Genomic DNA, 18,754 nt, shown 5'->3' with positions numbered 1-18,754 from the left:
CTATACACCATTGACCACCCACCACACTATGACACCACCACACTATTGACACCATGACAACCACCACACTATGACACCATGACACCAGCCACACCATGACACCACCAACACTATGACACCCCACACTATGACACCATGACACCACCACAACAATACACCATCACACTATTGAACACCCCACCACAACAATACATCACCATACCATGACACCAACAACATCATGACACCACCACACCATGACACCACCACACTATGAACCACCACACATGACACCACCACACTATGACACCCCCACACATGACACCACCACACCATGACACCACCACACTATGACACCACCACACCATGACACCACCACACCATGACACCACCACAACAATACACCATCACACTATGACACCACCACAAACAATACATCACCATACCATGACACCACAACATCATGACACCACCACACCATGACACCACCACACTATGACCACCACCACACCATGACACCACCACACCATGACACCACCACACTATGAGACCACCACAACCATGACACCACCACCCTATGACACCCACCACACCATGACACCATGACACCACCACACCATGACACCACCACACTATGACACCACCACACTATGACACCACCACACCATGACACCACCACACTATGACACCACCACACCATGACACCACCACACCATGAACCACCACACCATGACACCACCACACCATGACACCACCACACTATGACACCACTACACCATGACACCACCACACCATGACACCACCACACCATGACACCACCACACCATGACACCACCACACTATGACATCACTACACCATGACACCACCACAACAATACACCACCACACCAAGACATCACCACCACCATGACACCACCACACCATGACATCACCACACCACTACACCACCACACCATGACACCACCACCATGACCATCACCACACCATGACACCACCACACCATGACACCACCACACTATGACACCACTACACCATGACACCACCACACTATGACATCACTACACCATGACACCACCACACCATGACACCACCACACACTGACACCACAACCATGACACCACCACACTATGACAATCACTACACCATGACACCACCACACTCATGACACCACCACACCATGACACACTACACCATGACCCACCACACTATGACACCACTACACCATGACACCACCACACCATGACACCACCACACCATGACACCACCACAGCTATACATCACTACACATGACACCACCAGACCATGACACCACCACACTATGACACCACTACACCATGACACCACCACACTATGACATCACCACACCATGACACCACCACACCATGACACCACCACACCATGACACCCCCACACTATGACACCACCACACCATGACACCACCAACAACAATACACCACCACACCATGACACCCCCACACTATGACACCACCACACCATGACACCCACTACACGATGACACCACCACAACAATACACCACCACACCACCAGACACAATACACCATGACACCACCACAACAATACACCATGACACCCCCACACCATGACACCCCCACACCATGACACCACCACCACCATGACACCACCACACTATGACACCACCACACCATGACACCACCACAACAATACCCACCACAACCATGACACCACCACACCATGACACCACCACAACAATACACCACCACACCATGACATCCCACACCATGAAACAACACCACACCATGACATCACCACACCATGACACCACCACACCATGACACCACACCATGACACACCACACCATGACACACCACACTATGACACCCATGACACCACCACACCATGACACCACCAACACCATGACACCACCACACTATGACATCACCACACCATGACACCATCACACCATGACACCACTACACCATGACACCACCACAACATGACACCCCCACACTATGACACCACACACCATGACACCCACCACACCATGACACCAGGACACCACCAACACCATGACACCACCACAACAATACACCACCACACCATGACACCACCACACCATGACACCACCACACCATGACACCACCCACACCATTGACACCACCACACCATGACACCACCACACTATGACACACCACACTATGACACCACCACACAAATACATCACCATACCATGACACCACAACATCATGACACCACAACACCATGACACCACCACACCATGACACCACACCACCATGACACCACCACACCACAACCATGACACCATGACACCACCACACCATGACACCATGACACCACCACATCATGACACCACCACCATGACACCACCACACCATGACACCACACCATGACACCAACCAACACTATAACACACCCACACATGACACCACACCATGACACCACCACACCATGACACCACCACACTATGACATCACTACAACATGACACCACCACACCATGACACCACACCATGACACACCACACTATGACAGCACCACACTATGACACCACTAACACTATGACACCACCACACCATGACAACCACCACACCATGACACCACCACACTATGACACCACCAACACCATGACACCACCACACTATGACACCACCACACCATGGACACCACCACACTATGACATCACCACACCATGACACCACCACACCATGACACCACTACACCATGACACCACCACACCATTGACACCCCCACACTATGACACCACCACACCATGACACCACCACACCATGACCACCATGACACCACCACACCATGACATCACCACAACAATACACCACCACACCATGACAACCACCACACCATGACCACCAACCACACTGACACCACCACACCATGACACCACCACACCATGACACCACCACACTATGACACACACCACACCATGACACCACCACAACAATACATCACCACACCATGACACCACAACACCATGACACACCACCACCACCATGACACCATGACACCACCACACCATGACAATCACCACAACAATACACGACCACACCATGACACCACCACACCATGACCCACCACACACATGACACCACCACACCAAGACATCACCACACCATGACACCCACCACACCATACATCACCAACCATGACACCACAACACCATGACACCACCACACCATGACACCACCCACACCAGACACCACACACCATGACACACCACACCACACCATGACACCATGACACCACCACACCATGACACCATGACACCCACCACACCATGACACCACCACCATGACACCACCACACCATGACACCACACCATGACACCACACCTACACCACCACACTATAACACCACCACACCATGACACCACCACACCATGACACCACCACACCATGGACACCACCACACTATGACACCACCACACCATGACACCACCACACTATGACACCACCACACTATGACACCACCACACTATGACACCACCACACTATGACACCACCACACCATGACCACCACCACTATGACACCACCACACTATGAACACCACCACAACATGACACCCCCACACCATGACACCCACCACACCATGACACCACCACACCATGACACCACCACACCATGACACCACCACACTATGACACCACCACACCATGACACCACCACAACATGACACCACCACACCATGGACCACCACCACACATGACAACCACCACACCATGACCACCACCCACACCATGAACACCACCACACCATGACACCACCACACCATGACACCCCACACCATGACACCACCACACTATGACACCACCACACCATGACACCACCCACACTATGACACCACCACACCATGACACCACCACACCATGACACCACCACACCATGACACCACCACACCATGACACCAACCACACTTATGACACCACCACACCATGACACCACCACACTAATGACACCCACACACCATGACACCACCACACCATGACACCACCACACCATGACACCACCCACACCATGACACCACCACACCATGACCACCACCACACTATGACACCACCACACCATGACACCACCACACTATGACACCACCCACACCATGACACCACCACACCATGACACCACCACACCATGACACCACCACACTATGACACCACCACAACAATACACCACCACACTATTGACACCACCACACCATGACACCACCACAACCATGACACCACCACACCATGACACCACCACACCATGGACACCACCACACATGACACCACCACACCATGACACCACCACACCATGAGCACCACCACCACCATGAGGACACACACCACACCACCACCACCACCATGCACACACCACCACCATGACACCGCCCACACCATGAGATCAGCTCTATCAATACCTTAGCCTGGTCTCAGATCAGTTTCTATCAATACCTTAGCCTGGTCTCAGATCAGTTTCTATCAATACCTTAGCCTTGGTCTCAGCTCAGTTTCTATCAACACCTTAGCCTGGTCTCAGATCAGCTTCTGCTACTGCCTATTCCCTTGCCATTGTCAAGCCATGAGAATTCCATTAGACAAAGAGAGCACAAACCGATCTGGGACCAGGCTACCAAGACCTGCAGGGTCAACTATAATGTTAATACCTGATGGTGATCTCAGCCTCGTCCCACTGCACCTTGGCTGAGGTGCTCCCCTCCTTCACCACGCCCAGGAGAGTAGCATGCCGACCGGTCTGTTTGTGTACACAGCGCCCCCCGACACGCAGCCCTGCGTCAGCACCCCCCATCACCGCCAGCACAGGCCACACCTGAGAGTTCAACATGAAAGGCCTTCAGAACAGACAGCGACCTCTGAAATAGCAACTGCTGCTCCAGTTCACAATGAGCAACGGGCTACTTACAAATATTACACGTAAATGACACAGTTATTACCAATATGAATATCCTGATGTAACATGTTACATCACATACTGTAGTTTATTTAGTTTGAACTGTAACGTAAGAGCTGACTTGTGTTGTCATGGTGCGGTGTCGTCATGGTGCGAGTATCATGGTGTGGTGTCAATGTGCGGTGTCAATGTGCGGTGTCATGGCGCAGTGTGATGGTGTGGTGTCATGGTGTGGTGTCGAGGTGTGGTGTCGAGGTGTGGTGTCATGGTGCGGTGTCATGGTGTGGTGTCATGGTGCGGTGTCAAATTAATAAAATAAAAACTATTAGCCTGGGTACCAGTATGTTTGTGCTAACATTCCACACTCATGCCAAAAACATTGTGGAATAATATCAACACCAGAATGGTACCCAGGCTAATAAAGACTGATAACCACAACAAAACGTCAGATATACAGACCTCTGTACAGAGGGTCCTGAGGTGGTGGTCAGAGAGATCCCCCAGACCTCCGTGCCCCTGGCGGCCCCCGTGTCCCGGCCGGCCCCTCTCCTCCTCTCCTCTCTGGGGGTCCCTGGACGAGTCCCTCTGGTCCCTCTGGGCGTCATGCTCCTCTCTGCTCTGCACCGAACGACTCTTCTTTAACCTCTGACCTGATGAGTCATATGATGTGTTACTGTACATGTGATGGTGCTGACTGTGGGCCTGAATCAGGCTGGTCAACATGTGGAAAAGTCGGGAAATTCATATGAGCAACACAAGCCCTAACTTCATCCAATGAGAAACACAAGCCCTAACTGTATCCAATGAGCAACACAAGCCCTAACATTATCCAATGAGAAACACAAGCCCTAACTTTAACCAATGAGCAACACAAGCCCCAACTTTATCCAATGAGCAACACAAGCCCTAACTTTATCCAATGAGCAACACAAGGTAGAACCAGATGTGACACCTACTACAGGAGCTGTTGGTCTACTGTACTTTAAACTGCCTTGGTGACATGACACAAAGCAGACAGTGAAGTACACATGTCTCCTCAACCTCCCTTCTCTAATGTCCTCTCACCTCTCCTCTCTTCAACCTCCCTTCTCTAATGTCCTCTCACCTCCTCTCTCCTCTCCTCAACCTCCCTTCTCTAATGTCCTCTCAACCTACTCTCTTCGTCTCCTCATACCTCCCTCCTCTAATGTCCTCGGTTCACCTCCTCTCTCCTCTCTCAACTCCCTTCTCTAAGTCCTCTCACCGTCCAACCTTCTTTCCTCTCCTCTAACCTCGGCCTTCTCTAATGTTTTCTCAACTCCCGAACTCCCTCCTCCTAATGTCTCTCACCTCCTCTCCTCTCCTCAGACCTCCCTTCTCGTAATTCCCCACCTCCCTCCTCCTCTCCTAAAACCTCCTTGCTCTAATCCTCTCACTCCTCTCCTCTCCTCAACCCTCCCTCTTCTAATGTCCTCTCAACCTCTCCTCTCTCCCTCAACCTCCCTTGCTCTAAATGTCACTCTCACCTCCTCTCTCTCCTTTAAGCCTCCCTTTCTCTATCGTCCTCACTCCTCTCTCCTCTCCTCAAACCTCCCTTCTCTAATGTCCTCGTCACCTCTCTCGTCCTCTCATCAACTCCCGTTCTCTAAATGTCGCTCTCACCTCTTTCCTCTCCTCGGTCCTCAACCCATCCCTTTCTAATGTCCGCTCTCCTCTCCGTCAAACTCCTTGCTCTAAATGCCTCTCGACCAGTACTCTCTTCTCCTTCTCCTCAACCTCCTCTCTATGTCCTCCTCTCAACCTCTCTTCCTCGTAAATGTCCTCTCACCTCCCTCTCGTTCTCGTCCTCAACCTCCCTCCTCTAATGTTCCTCTCACCTCTCTCTCCTCTCCTCACCTCCCTTCTCTAATGTCTCCCTCACCACCTCTCCTCCTCCTGCAACCTCCCTTTCTAAGTTTCTCACCTCCTCCACGCTCACCTCCTTCCTAATGTCCTCTCCCTCCTCGTCCTCCTCCTCAAACCTCCCCTCTATAATGTCCCTCTCACCTTCCTCCCCCCTCCCTTCCCCCCCCCCCCCTCCTCCTCGAACCTCCCTCTCTAAGTCCTCTTCACCGTCCTCTCGCTCTCCTCACCTCCCTTCCTCTAAATGTCCTCGTCACTTCTCCCTCTCTCCTCAACCTCCCTTCTCTAATTCCTCTCACCTCCTCTTCCTCTCCTCACTCGCCTCTCTAATGTCCTCTCACCTCCTCTCTCCTCCCTCAACCTCCCTTCTCTAATGTCCTCATCACCTCCTCTCTCCTCTCTCAACCTCCCTTCCTAATGTCCTCTCACCTCTCCTCTCCTCTCGCTCAAATCCCTTCTCTAATGTCCTCTCCTCTCCTCAACCCACCTTCTCTAAATGTCCTCTCACCTCCTTCTCCCTCTCAACACCTCCCTCCTCACCTCTCTCAGTCCTCTCCTCAACCCCCTTCTCTAATGTCCTCTCTCCTCTCCTCACCTCCCTTCTCTAATCCTCTCACCTCCTCTCCTCTCTCAGACTCCCTTCTCTAAGTGGGTCGCTCGGTCACCTCTCCTCCTCTCCTCAAGCCTCGCCTTCTCATAAGTTCCTCGTCCTCTCCTCAACCCCCTTCTTAATGTCCTCGTCGACGCGTCCTCTCTCGCCTCTCGGGCGCAATCCTCCTTCTCTATGCGCTCGTCCTCTCCCACCTCCCTTCTCTAATGTCTCCACCTCCTCTTCCTCTCTCACCTCCCTTCTCTAAGTCCTCATCACCTCCTCTCTCCTCTCCTCAAACCTCCCTTCTCTTAAATTTCTCTCTTCACCTCCTCTCTCCCTCTCAGCTCAACCTCCTCTTGCTCTAATGTCCTCTCACCTCTTCATCTCCTCTCCTCAACCTCCCCTTCTCTAATGTCCTCGTCACCTCCTCCCTCTCCTCAACCTCCCTTCTCTAATCCTCTCACCTCCTCTCTCCTCCTCAACCTCCCTTCTGTCTCACCTCCTCTCTCCCTCTCAACCTCCTTCTCTAATGTCCTCTCACCTCCTCTCCTCTCCCACCTCCCTTCTTCTAAATGTCCTCTCACCTCCTCTCCTCTCCTCAACCTCCTTCTCTAATGTCTCTCCTCTCCTCAACCTTCCCTTCTCTAATTCCTCTTCACCTCCTCTCTCTCTCCTCAACCTCCCTTCTCTAAGTCTCCTCTCCTCACCTCCCTTCTCTTAATGTCCTCTCACCTCCTCCAACCTCCCATCCTCTAATGTCCTCTCAAGCTTCCTCTCCTCTCCTCAACCTCCTTCTCTAAATGTCTCCTCACCTCCTGCTTCCTCTCCTCACCTCCCTTCTCTAATGTCCTCCTCCACCTCTCCTCTCTCCCAACCTTCCTTCTCTAATGTCCTCTCACTCCTCGTTCATCCTCTCCTCAACCTCCCTTCTCTAATTTCCTCGTCACCTCTCCTAACCTCCCTTTCTCTAGTGCCTCGTCACCGTCCTCTCTTCCTCTCCTCAACCTCCTTCTCTAATTCCTCTCACCTCCTCTCTCCTCTCCTCCGAACCTCCTTCCTAATGTCCTCTCACCTCCTCTCTCCTCTCCTCAATCCTCCCTTCTCTAAATGTCCTCTCAACCTTTCTCCTCTCTCAACCTCCCCTTCTCTAAGTTCTCTTCCTCTTCCTCACCCCTTCTCTAATGTCTCTCTCCTCTCCTCAACCTCCTTCTCTAAATGTCTCTCACTCCTCCTTCCCTCTCTCACTCCCTTGCTCTAATTTAACCTCCTCCTCTCCCAACGCTCCTTCTCTCAATGTCCTCTCCTCTCCTCAAACCTGCCTTCTCTAAATGTCCTCATCACCTCCTCTCCTCTCTCCCAACCTCCTTCTCTAAATGTCCTCTCACCTCCTCTCTCCTCTCCTCACCTCCTTCTGCTAATGTCTCTCTCACCTCCTCTCTCCTCTCCTCAACCCTCCTTCTCTAATGTCCTCTCTCCTCTCCTCACCCTCCTTCTCTAATGTCCCTCTCACCCTCTCTCCTTCCTCAAGCCTCCCTTCTTCTAACATCCCTTCCTCTCTCCTCAACCTCCTTCTCTAATGTCCTCCACAGCCTCCCTCTCCTCTCCTTCACCTCCCTTCTCTAATGTCCCTCTCACCTCACCTCTCACCTCCTCAACCCCCTCTCTAGATGTCCCTCTTCACCTCCTTCTCTCCTCTCCTTAACCTCCCTTCTCTAAATGTTTTCTCACCTCCTCAATCTCCCTCCTCTAATGTCCTCTCACCTCCTCCCTCTCCTCCAACCTCCCTTCCTCTATATTCCTCACTCACCTCCTCCTCCTTACCATCCCTTCTCTAATGTCCTCTCACTCCCTCAACCTCCCTTCCCTCTAATGTCTCTCTCCCTCCTCAACCTCGCCTTCTCTAATGTCCTCTCACCTCCTCTCTCCACTCCTCACCTCCATTCTCTAATGTCTCCCACCTCCTCTCTCCTCTCCTCAACCCCCTTCTCTAATATGTCCGTCCCACCTCCTCTCAGTCCTCTCCTCACCTCGCCTTCTCTAATGTCCTCTCACCTCCTCTCCTCAACGCCCCTTGCTCTAATGTCCTCTTCACCGTCCTCTCCTAAACCCCTTCTCTAATGTCCTCATCAATCACTCCTCTCTCCTCTCCTCAAACCTCCTTTCTAAGTCCTCATCCTCTCCTACTCCTCAAGCCTCCTTCTCTAATGTCCTCTCACCATCCTCTCTCTCTCCTCAACCTCCTTCTCGTAACATCTCCAACTCCCTCTCCTCAAAACCTCCCTTCTCTAATTTTTCGTTCACCTCCTCAAACCCCCTTCTCTAATGTCCTCTCACCTCACCTCTTCTCCTCAACCTCCCTTCTCTAATGTCCTCGTTTCACCTCCTCTCTCCTCTCCTCAACCTCCCTTCTCTAATGTCCTCGTCACCTCTCCTCAACCTTCCTTCTCTAATGTCCCTCTAGCCTCCTCTCCTCTCCTCAAACCTCCTTCCTAATAATGTTCCTCTCACCTCACTCTTCCTCAGAACTCCTTCTCTAAATGTTTTCTCACCGTCCTCAAAACTCCCTTCTCTAATGTCCCCTCACCTCACCTCTTCCTCCTCCTCAACCTCCCTTGCCTAAATGTCCTCTTCACCTCTCCTCTCCTCTCCTCTAACCTCTCTTCTCTATATTGTCCTCGGTCACCTCCTCTCCTCTCCCAACCTCCCTTCTCTATGTCCTTCAACCTCCTCTCTCCTCTCCTCAACCTCCCTTCTCTAACATCCTCTCAAACCTCCTCGTCTCTCAAACCTCCCTTCTTCTAATGTCCTCTCACCTCACATCTCCTCAACCTCCTTCTCTAATGTCCTCGTCTCCTCTCCTCAACCTCCTTGCTCTAATGTCCCTCTATCACCCTCACCCTCTCCTCTCCTCAACCTCCCTTCACTCTAATGTCCCTCACCTCCTCGTCTTCCTCTCCTCAACCTCCCCTTCTCTAACATTCCTCTCATCCTCCTCTCTCTCTCTCCTCAACCTCCCTTCTCTAACTCCTCTCACCTCCTCTCCTCTCCTCAATCTCGCACTCTCTAATGTCATCTCAACCTCCCTCTCCTCTCCTCAACTCCATTCTCATATGTCCTCTCAACCTCCTCCTCAACCTCGCCTTCTCTAAGTCCTCTCACCTTCCCTCACCTCCCCTTCTCTAAATGCTCTCTTCTCTCTCCTCAACTCTCCTCTCCTAATGTCCTCTCACCTCCTCTCTCTCTCTCCTAACCTCCCTTCTCTAATGTCCCTCTAACCCACCTCGCTTCTCCTCTCCTCACCTCCCTTCTCTAATGTCCTCGTCAACCTCCTCTCTCATGCTCCTGTTCAACCTCCCTTCTCTTATGTCCTTCTCACCCTCCCTCTCCTCAACCTCTTCTCCTAATGTCCTCTCCACCGTCCTCTCCTCAACCCCCTTCCTAAGCATCTCACCTCCTCTCTTCTTATCCTCTCCTACCTCCCTTCTCTATATTCCTGCTCCTCTCCTCTCTCAACCCTCCTTCTCTTAATGTCCTCCTCACCGTCCTCTCTCCTCTCCCTCAACCTCCCTTCTCTAAACACCTCTTCACCTCTCTCCTCTAATCCTCCGCTTCTCTAATGTTTTCTTCAACCTCCCTCAACCTCCCTTCCTCTAATGTCCTCTCACCTTCAACCTCTCTCTCCTCAACCTCCATTCTCTAAATGTCCTCGTCACCTCCTCTCTCCTCTTCCTCAACCTCCCTCCTCTAATGGTCGCTCTCACCTCTCTCAACCTCCCTTCTCTAAAATGTCCTCTGTAGCCTCCTCTCCCTCTCCTCAACCTCCCTTCTCTAAATCCTCACCTCACCTCACCTCTCCTCAATCCTCCCTTCTCTAAATGTTTTCCTGCACCTCCTCGACCTCCATTTTCTCTGACAATGTCCTCTCGCCTAAACACTCTCCTCTCCTCAAACCTCCTTGCTCTTAAATGTCCTCTCAAACCTCTCCCTCCTCAAACCTCCCTTCTCTAAAAAATGTCCTCTCACCTTCCTCTCCTCTTCCTCAACCTCCCTTCTCTAGATGTCCTCTCACCTCCCTCTCCTCGCCATCAACCTCGCCTTCTCTAACATCCTCTGTCACCTCCTGCTCCTCAAACCTCCCTTCTCTAAGTCGCTATCACCTACCTTCCTCAACTCCCTTCTCTAAATGTCCCTATCTCCTCTCCTCAACCTCCCCTTCTCTAAATGTCCTCTCACCGTCACCATCTCTCTCCTCAACCTCCCCTTCTCTAGATGTCTCTCTCACCTCCCTCTCTACTCTCCTCAACCGTCCCTTCCTCTAAAATCCTCTCACCTCCTCTCTCCTCTCCGTCAAACCTCCCTCTCTAAGATCCTCTCACTCTCCTCTCCTCTCCTTCAACCTCTCCTTCTCTAAATGTCCTCGTCATCCTCATCCTCCTCTTCTCAACCTCCTTCTCAATAATGTCCTCTTCACTCCTCTCTCCTCTCCTCAACCTCTCCTTCTGCTAATGTCCTCTCTCGCTCTCCTCAAACTCCCTTCTCTAATGTCCTCTCATCCTCGTCCCTCATACCTCCCTCCAATGTCCTCTCACTCCTCTCTTCCTCTCCTCAACTCCTTCTCTAATGTCCTCTCTCCTCTCCTCAACTCCCTTCTCTAAGTCCTCTCTCTCCTCAACCTCCCGTCTCTAAATGTCCTCTCACCTCCTCTCCTCTCGCCTCAACCTCCCTTCTCTAATTCCTCTCACCTCCTCTCTCCTCTCCTCAACCTCGCTTCTCTAAATGTCCTCTCACCCTCTCTCCTCTCCTCAACCTCCCTTCTCTAATGTCCTCTCTCCTCTCCTCAACCTCCTTCTCTAAAATGTCCTCTCACCTCCTCTCTCCTCCTCCTCAACCTCCCTTCCCTTAACATCCTTACCTCCGTCTTCGCTCAACCTCCACCTTCCTAATGTCTCTCACCTCCTGCGTCTCCTCTCCTCACCTCCCTTCTCTACATGGTCCTCTCACCACATCACCTCTTCACCTCCCTCAACCTCCCTTGCTCTAATGTCCTCTCACCTCCCGTCTCCTCTCCTTAACCTCAACCTTCTCTAATGTTTTCTCACCTCCCTCAATCTCCCTACTCTAATGTTCTCGTCACCTCCTCATCCTCTCTCAACCTCCTTCTCTAATGTCCTCTCACCTCCTCTCCTCAACCTCCCTTCTCTAGATGTCCTCTCACCTCCGGTCAACCTCGCTTCTCTAGATGTCCTCTCTCCCTCTCCTCAACCTCCCTTCTCTAATGGTCCTCTCACCTCTCTCTCTCCTCTCCTCAAAGCTCCCTTCTCTAATGTCCTCCACTCCTCCTCTCTCCTCTCCTCACCTCCCTTCTCTAATGTCCTCTCACCTCCTCTCCCTCTCCTCAACCCCCTTCTCTAATGTCCCCGTCACCTTCCTCGTCCTCAAACCTCCCTTGCGTCTAATGTTCCTCTCACACCTCCCTCTCCTTCAACCCTCCCTTCCTCTAATGTCCTCTTCACCTCCTCTCTCCTCTCCTCAAAACCATCCCTTCTCTAAGTCCTCTTCCTCTCCTCTCCTCAACCTTCCCTTCCTATGTCCTCGTCACTCTCTCTCCTCTCCTCAACCTCCCTTCTTCTAACAATCCTCTCACCTCCCTCTCCTCAACCTCCCTTCTCGTAATGTTTTTCATCACTCATCAAACCTCCCTTCTCTATATGTCCTCTCACCTCACCTCTCCTCAACCTCACCTTCTCTAAATGTCCTCTCTACCTCCTCCTCATCCTCGCCTCCAACTCCCCTTCTCTAATGGTCCCTTCTCACCTCTTCCCTCAACCTCTCCTTCTCTAATGTCCTCTAGCCTCGCTCCTCCTCTCCTCAACCTCCCTTCTCTAATGCCTCTCACGCTCACCTCTCCTCAAAACCTCCCTTGCTCTATATGTTTTCGTCACCTCCTCAACCCCCTTCTCTAATGTCCTCGCCTCAACCTCACATCTCCTCTCCTCAACCCTTCTCTAATGTCCCTCACCTCTCCTCTCCTCTCCTCAACCTCCCTTCTCTAAAAGTCCTCTCTACCTCCTCTCTCTCTCCCACGCTCTCCTTCCCTTCTATGTTCTGTCACCTCCTCTCTCCTTCTCCTCAACCCCTTCTCTTAAACATCCTCATCACCTCCCTCTCCTCAACCCCCTTCCCTCTATATGTCCTCTCACCTCACCTCCCTACCTCCCCTTCTCTAATGTGCCTCTCTCCTCTCCTCAACCTCCCTTCTCTAATGTCCCTTCAAACCTCACCTCTCCTCCTCCCTCAAGACCTCCCTTCTCATAATGTCCTCTGTCACCTCCTCTCTCACTTCCGTCAACCTCCCTTCTCTAACATCCTCTCACCTCCTCTCTCTCTCTCCTCAACCTCCCTTCTCTAAGCATCCTCTCAACCTCCTCTCCTCTCCTCAATCTCCCTTCTCTAATGTCCTCTCAACCTCCTCTGCCTCTTCCTCAAACCTGCCCTTCTCTAAGTCCCTCTCACTCTCCTCTCCTCAACTCCTTCTCCTAATGTCCTCGATCAACCTCCTCAACCTCCCTTCTCTAATGTCCTCGTCCTCCTCTCCTCAAACCTACCTGCTCTAATGTCCCTCTCAACCATCCTCATCGTCCTCTTCCTCAAACCTCCCTTCTCTAATGTTCCCCCCACCCTTCCTGCCTCTCCTCACTCCTCAACCTCCCTTCCTCCTAATGTCCTCATCACCTCGCTCTTCTCTCGCTCAAACCTCCCTTCTCTAATTTCCTCTCACCTCCTCTCCCTCAACCTCCCTTCTAATAATGTCCTCCTCCACCTGCCTCTCCTACCTCCTTCTCTATATGTCCTCTCACCTCGCTCTCTCCCTCCTCAACCCCCTTCCTCTAAGTGTCCTCTTCCTCTCTCTCTCCTCAACCTCCCTTCCTCTAGATGTTCTCTTCCTCACTCCCCTCTCCTCCCGTCAATCTCTCCCTTCTCTAACAATCCTCAAATCACCGTCCTCTCCTCAACCTCCCTTCCTCTAATGTTTTCTCACCTCCTTCAACCTCCCTTCTCTAATGCTCTCCAACCTCACCTGCATCCTCTCCTCAACCCCTCCCTTCTCTATGCCTCTCACAAGTCCTCTCTCCTCTCCTCAACCTCCCTCTCAATGTCCTCACCTCTCCTCAACCTCCCTTCTCTAATGTCTCTAGCCCTCCTCTCCTCTCATCAACCTCCCCTTCTCTAAGTGTCTCGGTCCAACCTCACCTCTCCTCAACACTCCTCTTCTAATGTTTCTCACCTGCTCAACCTCCCGTTCTCTAAATGTCCTCTCAACCTCACCTCCTCCTTCTCCTCAACCTCCCTTCTCTAAATGTCCTCTCGACCTGCTCCTCTCACTCAATCCCCTTCTCTAAATGTCCTCGTCAACCTCTCTCCTCTTCCTCAACCCCTTCTATAATGTCCTCTCCCTTCCTCGTCTCCTCTCCTCACCTCCCTTCCTAACATCCTCTCACCTCCCTCCCTCAACCCCCCGTTCTCTAATGTCCTCTCACCTCACCTCTCCTCAACACTCTCCTTCTCTAATTCCCTCTCTCCTCTCCTCTAACCTCCTTACTCTAATGTCCTCCACCTCACCTCTCGCTTCCCAACTCCCTTCTCTAAGTGTCCTCTGTTCACCTCCTCTCTCCTCTCCCTCAACCTCCCTTCTCTAACATCCTCTCACCTCCTCTCGTCCACTCTCCTCAACCTCACCTTCTCCAACATCTCTCACCTCCTCTCCCTCCGTCACCTCCCTTTCCTAATGTCCTCTCTCACCTCACCTCTCCTATCCTCTAACCATCTGTTTCATATGTCCTCGTCACCTCTCTCTCCTCTCCCTCACCTCCCTCCTCTAATGTCCTCTCCTCTCTCTTCAACCTCCCTTCTCTAATGTCCTCGTCACCTCTCCGTCTCCTCTCCTCAATCCTCCCTTCTCTATGTCCTCTCTCCTCACCTACTCAACTCCTTCTCTAAATGTCCCTCTCACCTCACCGTCTCCTCTCCTCAACCTCCTTCTCTAATGTCCTCTCTCCTCTCCTCAACCGTCCCTTCTCTAAATGTCCTCTCACCTCCTCTCCCCTCCTCAACCTCCCTTCTCTAATGTCCTCTCACCTCACCTCTCCTCTCCCCTCAACCTCCCTTCTCTAATGTCCCCTCACCTCCTCTCCCCTTCTTCATCTTCCTCTCTAAATGTCCTCTCACCTCCTCTCCCTCTCATCAAAACCTCCTTCTCTAAATGTCGCTCTCTCCTCTCCTCCAACCTCCCTTCTCTAATGTCCTCTCACCTCCTCTCTCCCCTACTCACCTCCCTTACTCTATACTTCCCCCACCTCCTCTCTCCTCTCCTCAACCGTCCCTTCTCTAAGTCTCTCACCTCCTCTCTCCGTCCTCCTCAACCTCCCTTCTCTAATGTTCCTCTCTCTCCTCAACCTCCCTTTCTCTAAATGTTCCTCTCCTCTCCCTCAACTCCCTTCTCTAATGTCCTCTCCTCTCCTCAAACCCCCTTCTCTAATCTCCTCTCCCTCTCGCTCTCCTCTCCCTCGTCCTCTCCCCTCTCCTCTCCTCTCCTCCGCCCCTCTTCCTCGTCCCCCTCTCCTCTCTTTCCCCTCCTCTCCTCCCACCTCGCACCCCTCCAGTACCGGTTGGCTGAGTCTCTGAAGCAGGGTTTATTGTGGTAGCCTGCTCCTCATGATCTTGTTGAATGCAGTGTGTCCATGGTTCGTTGCGGTCAAGGATCCTGATGAGCTGTGTGGTGCCTCGAGCCAAGCATCTGTGGCCACGGGGCTGCAGATATGGTCTACCAGGCAGGAGGTCACGAGGGTGTACCGGCATACTGCATAATCACAGATCTTTACCTGGAGACAGGAGAGATTAGGAGCAGTGAGACACATATCTTTACCTGGAACAGAAGAGTTAGAGAGCAGTGAAGACCACCATTCTTTTTACCTGACAGAGAGTAGGGAAGCATGAGACCAGCATATCTTTTACCTGGAACAGAGATTGAGAGCAGTGAGACACATATCTTTACCTGAACAAGAGAGTTAGGGAGCAGTGAGAAACACATAATCTTTACCTGGAACAGAGAAGTATAGTGAGTCAGTTGAGACACATAATCTTACCTGGAAACAGAGAGATAGGGAGCAGTGAGACACATATCTTTAACCTGGAACAGAGGAGTATAGGGAGCAAGTGAGACCACATATCTTTACCTGGAACAGAGTAGGGAGAGTAAGAACACATATCTTTAACCTGGAAAGAAGAGTTAGGGAGCAGTGGAGACACATTATCTTTAATCTGGAGACAGGAAGATGTTAAGGGAGCAGTGGAGATCACATATCTTTACCTGAAAACAGAAAGAGATTAGGGACGCAGTGAGACACATATCTTTTAAACCTGGAACAGAGATTAAGGAGCAGTGAGACCACAATCTGTACTCTGAACAGAGAAGTTAGGGAGCAGTGAACAACATATCTTTACGCTGGAACAGAGAGATAGGGAGCAGTGAGACCACATATCTTTACTGAACAGAGAGTGAGGGAAGCAGTGATAACATATCTGTACCGTGGAACAGAGAGTTAGGGAGCAGTTGAGACACATATATTTACCGTGGAACAGCGAGTTAGGGAGCAAGTGAGACAACATATCTTTATACGTGGAACAGAGAAGTTAGGGAGCCAGTGAGACCAACATAATCTTGTACCTGGAACAGAGAGTTAGGGAGCATTGAGACACAATATATTTACCTGGAACAAGAGATAGGAGCAGTGAGACACATATCTTTACACTGGAACAGAGAGTTAGGGAGCAGTGAGACATCATATCTGTACCTGGAACAGAGATTAGGGGAGCAGTGAGACACAATATATTTTACCTGGAACAGCGAGTTAGGAGCAGTGAGACACAGTATCTTTACCTTGAACAGCGAGTTAGGGAGCAGTGAGACACAAATCTTTACCTGGAAACAGAGGAGTTAGGGAAGGCAGTGAGACAACATATCTTTACCTGGAACAGAGAGATAGGGAAGTGCAGTGAGACACTATATCTTTACTGGAACAGAGAGATAGGGAGCAAGTGAGAACACATATCTTAACCTGGAACAGGAAGATAAGGGAAGCGAGTGAGACACATATCTGAAACCTGGAAAAAAAGAGCTTAGGGAGCAGTGAGACACATATCTTTAAACTGGAACAGAGAATAGGGAGCAGTGAGACACATATCTTTACTCGCTGGAACAGAGAGTTAGGGAGCAGTGAACCACATATTCTTTACCTTGAACAGAGAGATAGCTGCAATTTGCAGATGGAAAAAAAAAAATCAGGTTAAGAACAAAAATCTGTCTTATTTTTGATACAGCAGACGTTGATTTATTACAGGAATGTTGGTACCTCTCTAAATGGATGAACTAATTTCACATGGAACAGTGCAAGTGATGAACCAAGACCACCACCATCTGTTTGGTGAGAAGGCCTCCAGGCTTAATGATTCTGATGCCTACGCTCTGTCTTAACAAACTCATGTTTTTGTGTATTTAACTGGTGGAACGGTCTATGTTTTAAGGTGGTTAAATAGCTAGGCTAAATCTAACCTGTCTATGTTTAGGTGGGTTTATAGACTAGGCTAACTATCTTGTCTATGTTTAGGTGGGTTATAGGCTAGCTAAACTATCATTCTATGTTTAGGTGGGTTATAGGCTAGCTAACAACCTGTCTATGTTTAGTGGGTATAGACTAGGCTAACTAACATGTCTATTTAGGTGGTATAGCTAGGCTTAACTATACCTGTCTATGTTTAGGTGGGTTAAGACCAGGCTAACTAACATTGTCTATGTTTAGGTGGGTTATATGACTCGGCTAACTATTCTTTGTCCTATGTTAGGTGGTTATAGGCTAGGCTAACTATCATGTGCTATGTTAGGTGGGTTATAGGCCAGGTCTAACTAACCTTGTCTATGTTTTAGGTGGGTTAGTAGACTAGGCTAACTTAACATGTCTATGTTTAGGTGGGTATATAGGCTAGGCTAACTAACCTGTCTATGTTTTAAGGGTAATTATAGGCTAAGCTAACTATACATGTACTATGTTAGGGTGGGTTATAGACTAAGGCCCTTAACTATCTGTCTAATGTTTAGGTGGGTTTATAGGCTAGGCTAACTAACCCGTGTCTATGTTTAGGGTGGGTTTTATAGGCTAGGCTAACTAACGTTGTCTATGTTTAAGGTGGGTGATACGCTATAGGCTAACTAATCTGTCTATGTTAGGTGGGTTATAGCTAGGATAACTAACCTGTCTAATTGTTTAGGTGGGTTATAGGCTAAGGCTAACTAACGTGTGATATGTGTTATAGGTGGGTTTAATAGGCTTTGGCTAACGTACTTAG

The 18,754-nt window shown here is 50.7% G+C and overlaps 1 protein-coding gene and 1 long non-coding RNA gene across 2 annotated transcripts; one reads left to right on the top strand and one right to left on the bottom strand.

Annotated features, from left to right (window-relative positions):
• Positions 1–4,610: 4,610 nt before the first annotated feature.
• LOC112074659 (probable E3 ubiquitin-protein ligase HERC1) lies at positions 4,611–6,024 on the bottom strand. Its single transcript, XM_024141785.2, has 2 exons — positions 5,341–6,024; positions 4,611–4,800 (listed from the first exon to the last, which is right to left on the bottom strand). Exons 1-2 carry the CDS (start codon positions 5,602–5,604, stop codon positions 4,630–4,632), a joined length of 435 nt encoding a protein of 144 aa, XP_023997553.1. The 5' UTR covers positions 5,605–6,024; the 3' UTR covers positions 4,611–4,629.
• Positions 6,025–17,136: 11,112 nt separating this feature from the next.
• LOC139025471 (uncharacterized) lies at positions 17,137–17,640 on the top strand. Its single transcript, XR_011477064.1, has 3 exons — positions 17,137–17,185; positions 17,362–17,401; positions 17,581–17,640. It is a non-coding gene; the product is annotated as an uncharacterized lncRNA (long non-coding RNA).
• The last annotated feature ends 1,114 nt before the right edge of the window (positions 17,641–18,754 follow it).

Source organism: Salvelinus sp. IW2-2015, unplaced genomic scaffold, assembly GCF_002910315.2.
Source record: "Salvelinus sp. IW2-2015 unplaced genomic scaffold, ASM291031v2 Un_scaffold2744, whole genome shotgun sequence".
NCBI classification, from domain to species: domain Eukaryota; kingdom Metazoa; phylum Chordata; class Actinopteri; order Salmoniformes; family Salmonidae; genus Salvelinus; species Salvelinus sp. IW2-2015.
The sequence above is the reverse complement of the archived record's forward strand: the minus strand, read 5'-3'. Positions and strand labels throughout refer to the sequence as shown.

Excerpts from the sequence above, each read along its gene's own strand:
- LOC112074659 (XM_024141785.2), bottom strand. The coding sequence starts at position 5,604 with ATGTTGACCAGCCTGATTCAGGCCCACAGTCAGCACCATCACATGTAC. Across the intron at positions 4,801-5,340 it reads TCAGGACCCTCTGTACAGAG|GTGTGGCCTGTGCTGGCGGT; the intron begins GTCTGTATATCT and ends TTGAACTCTCAG.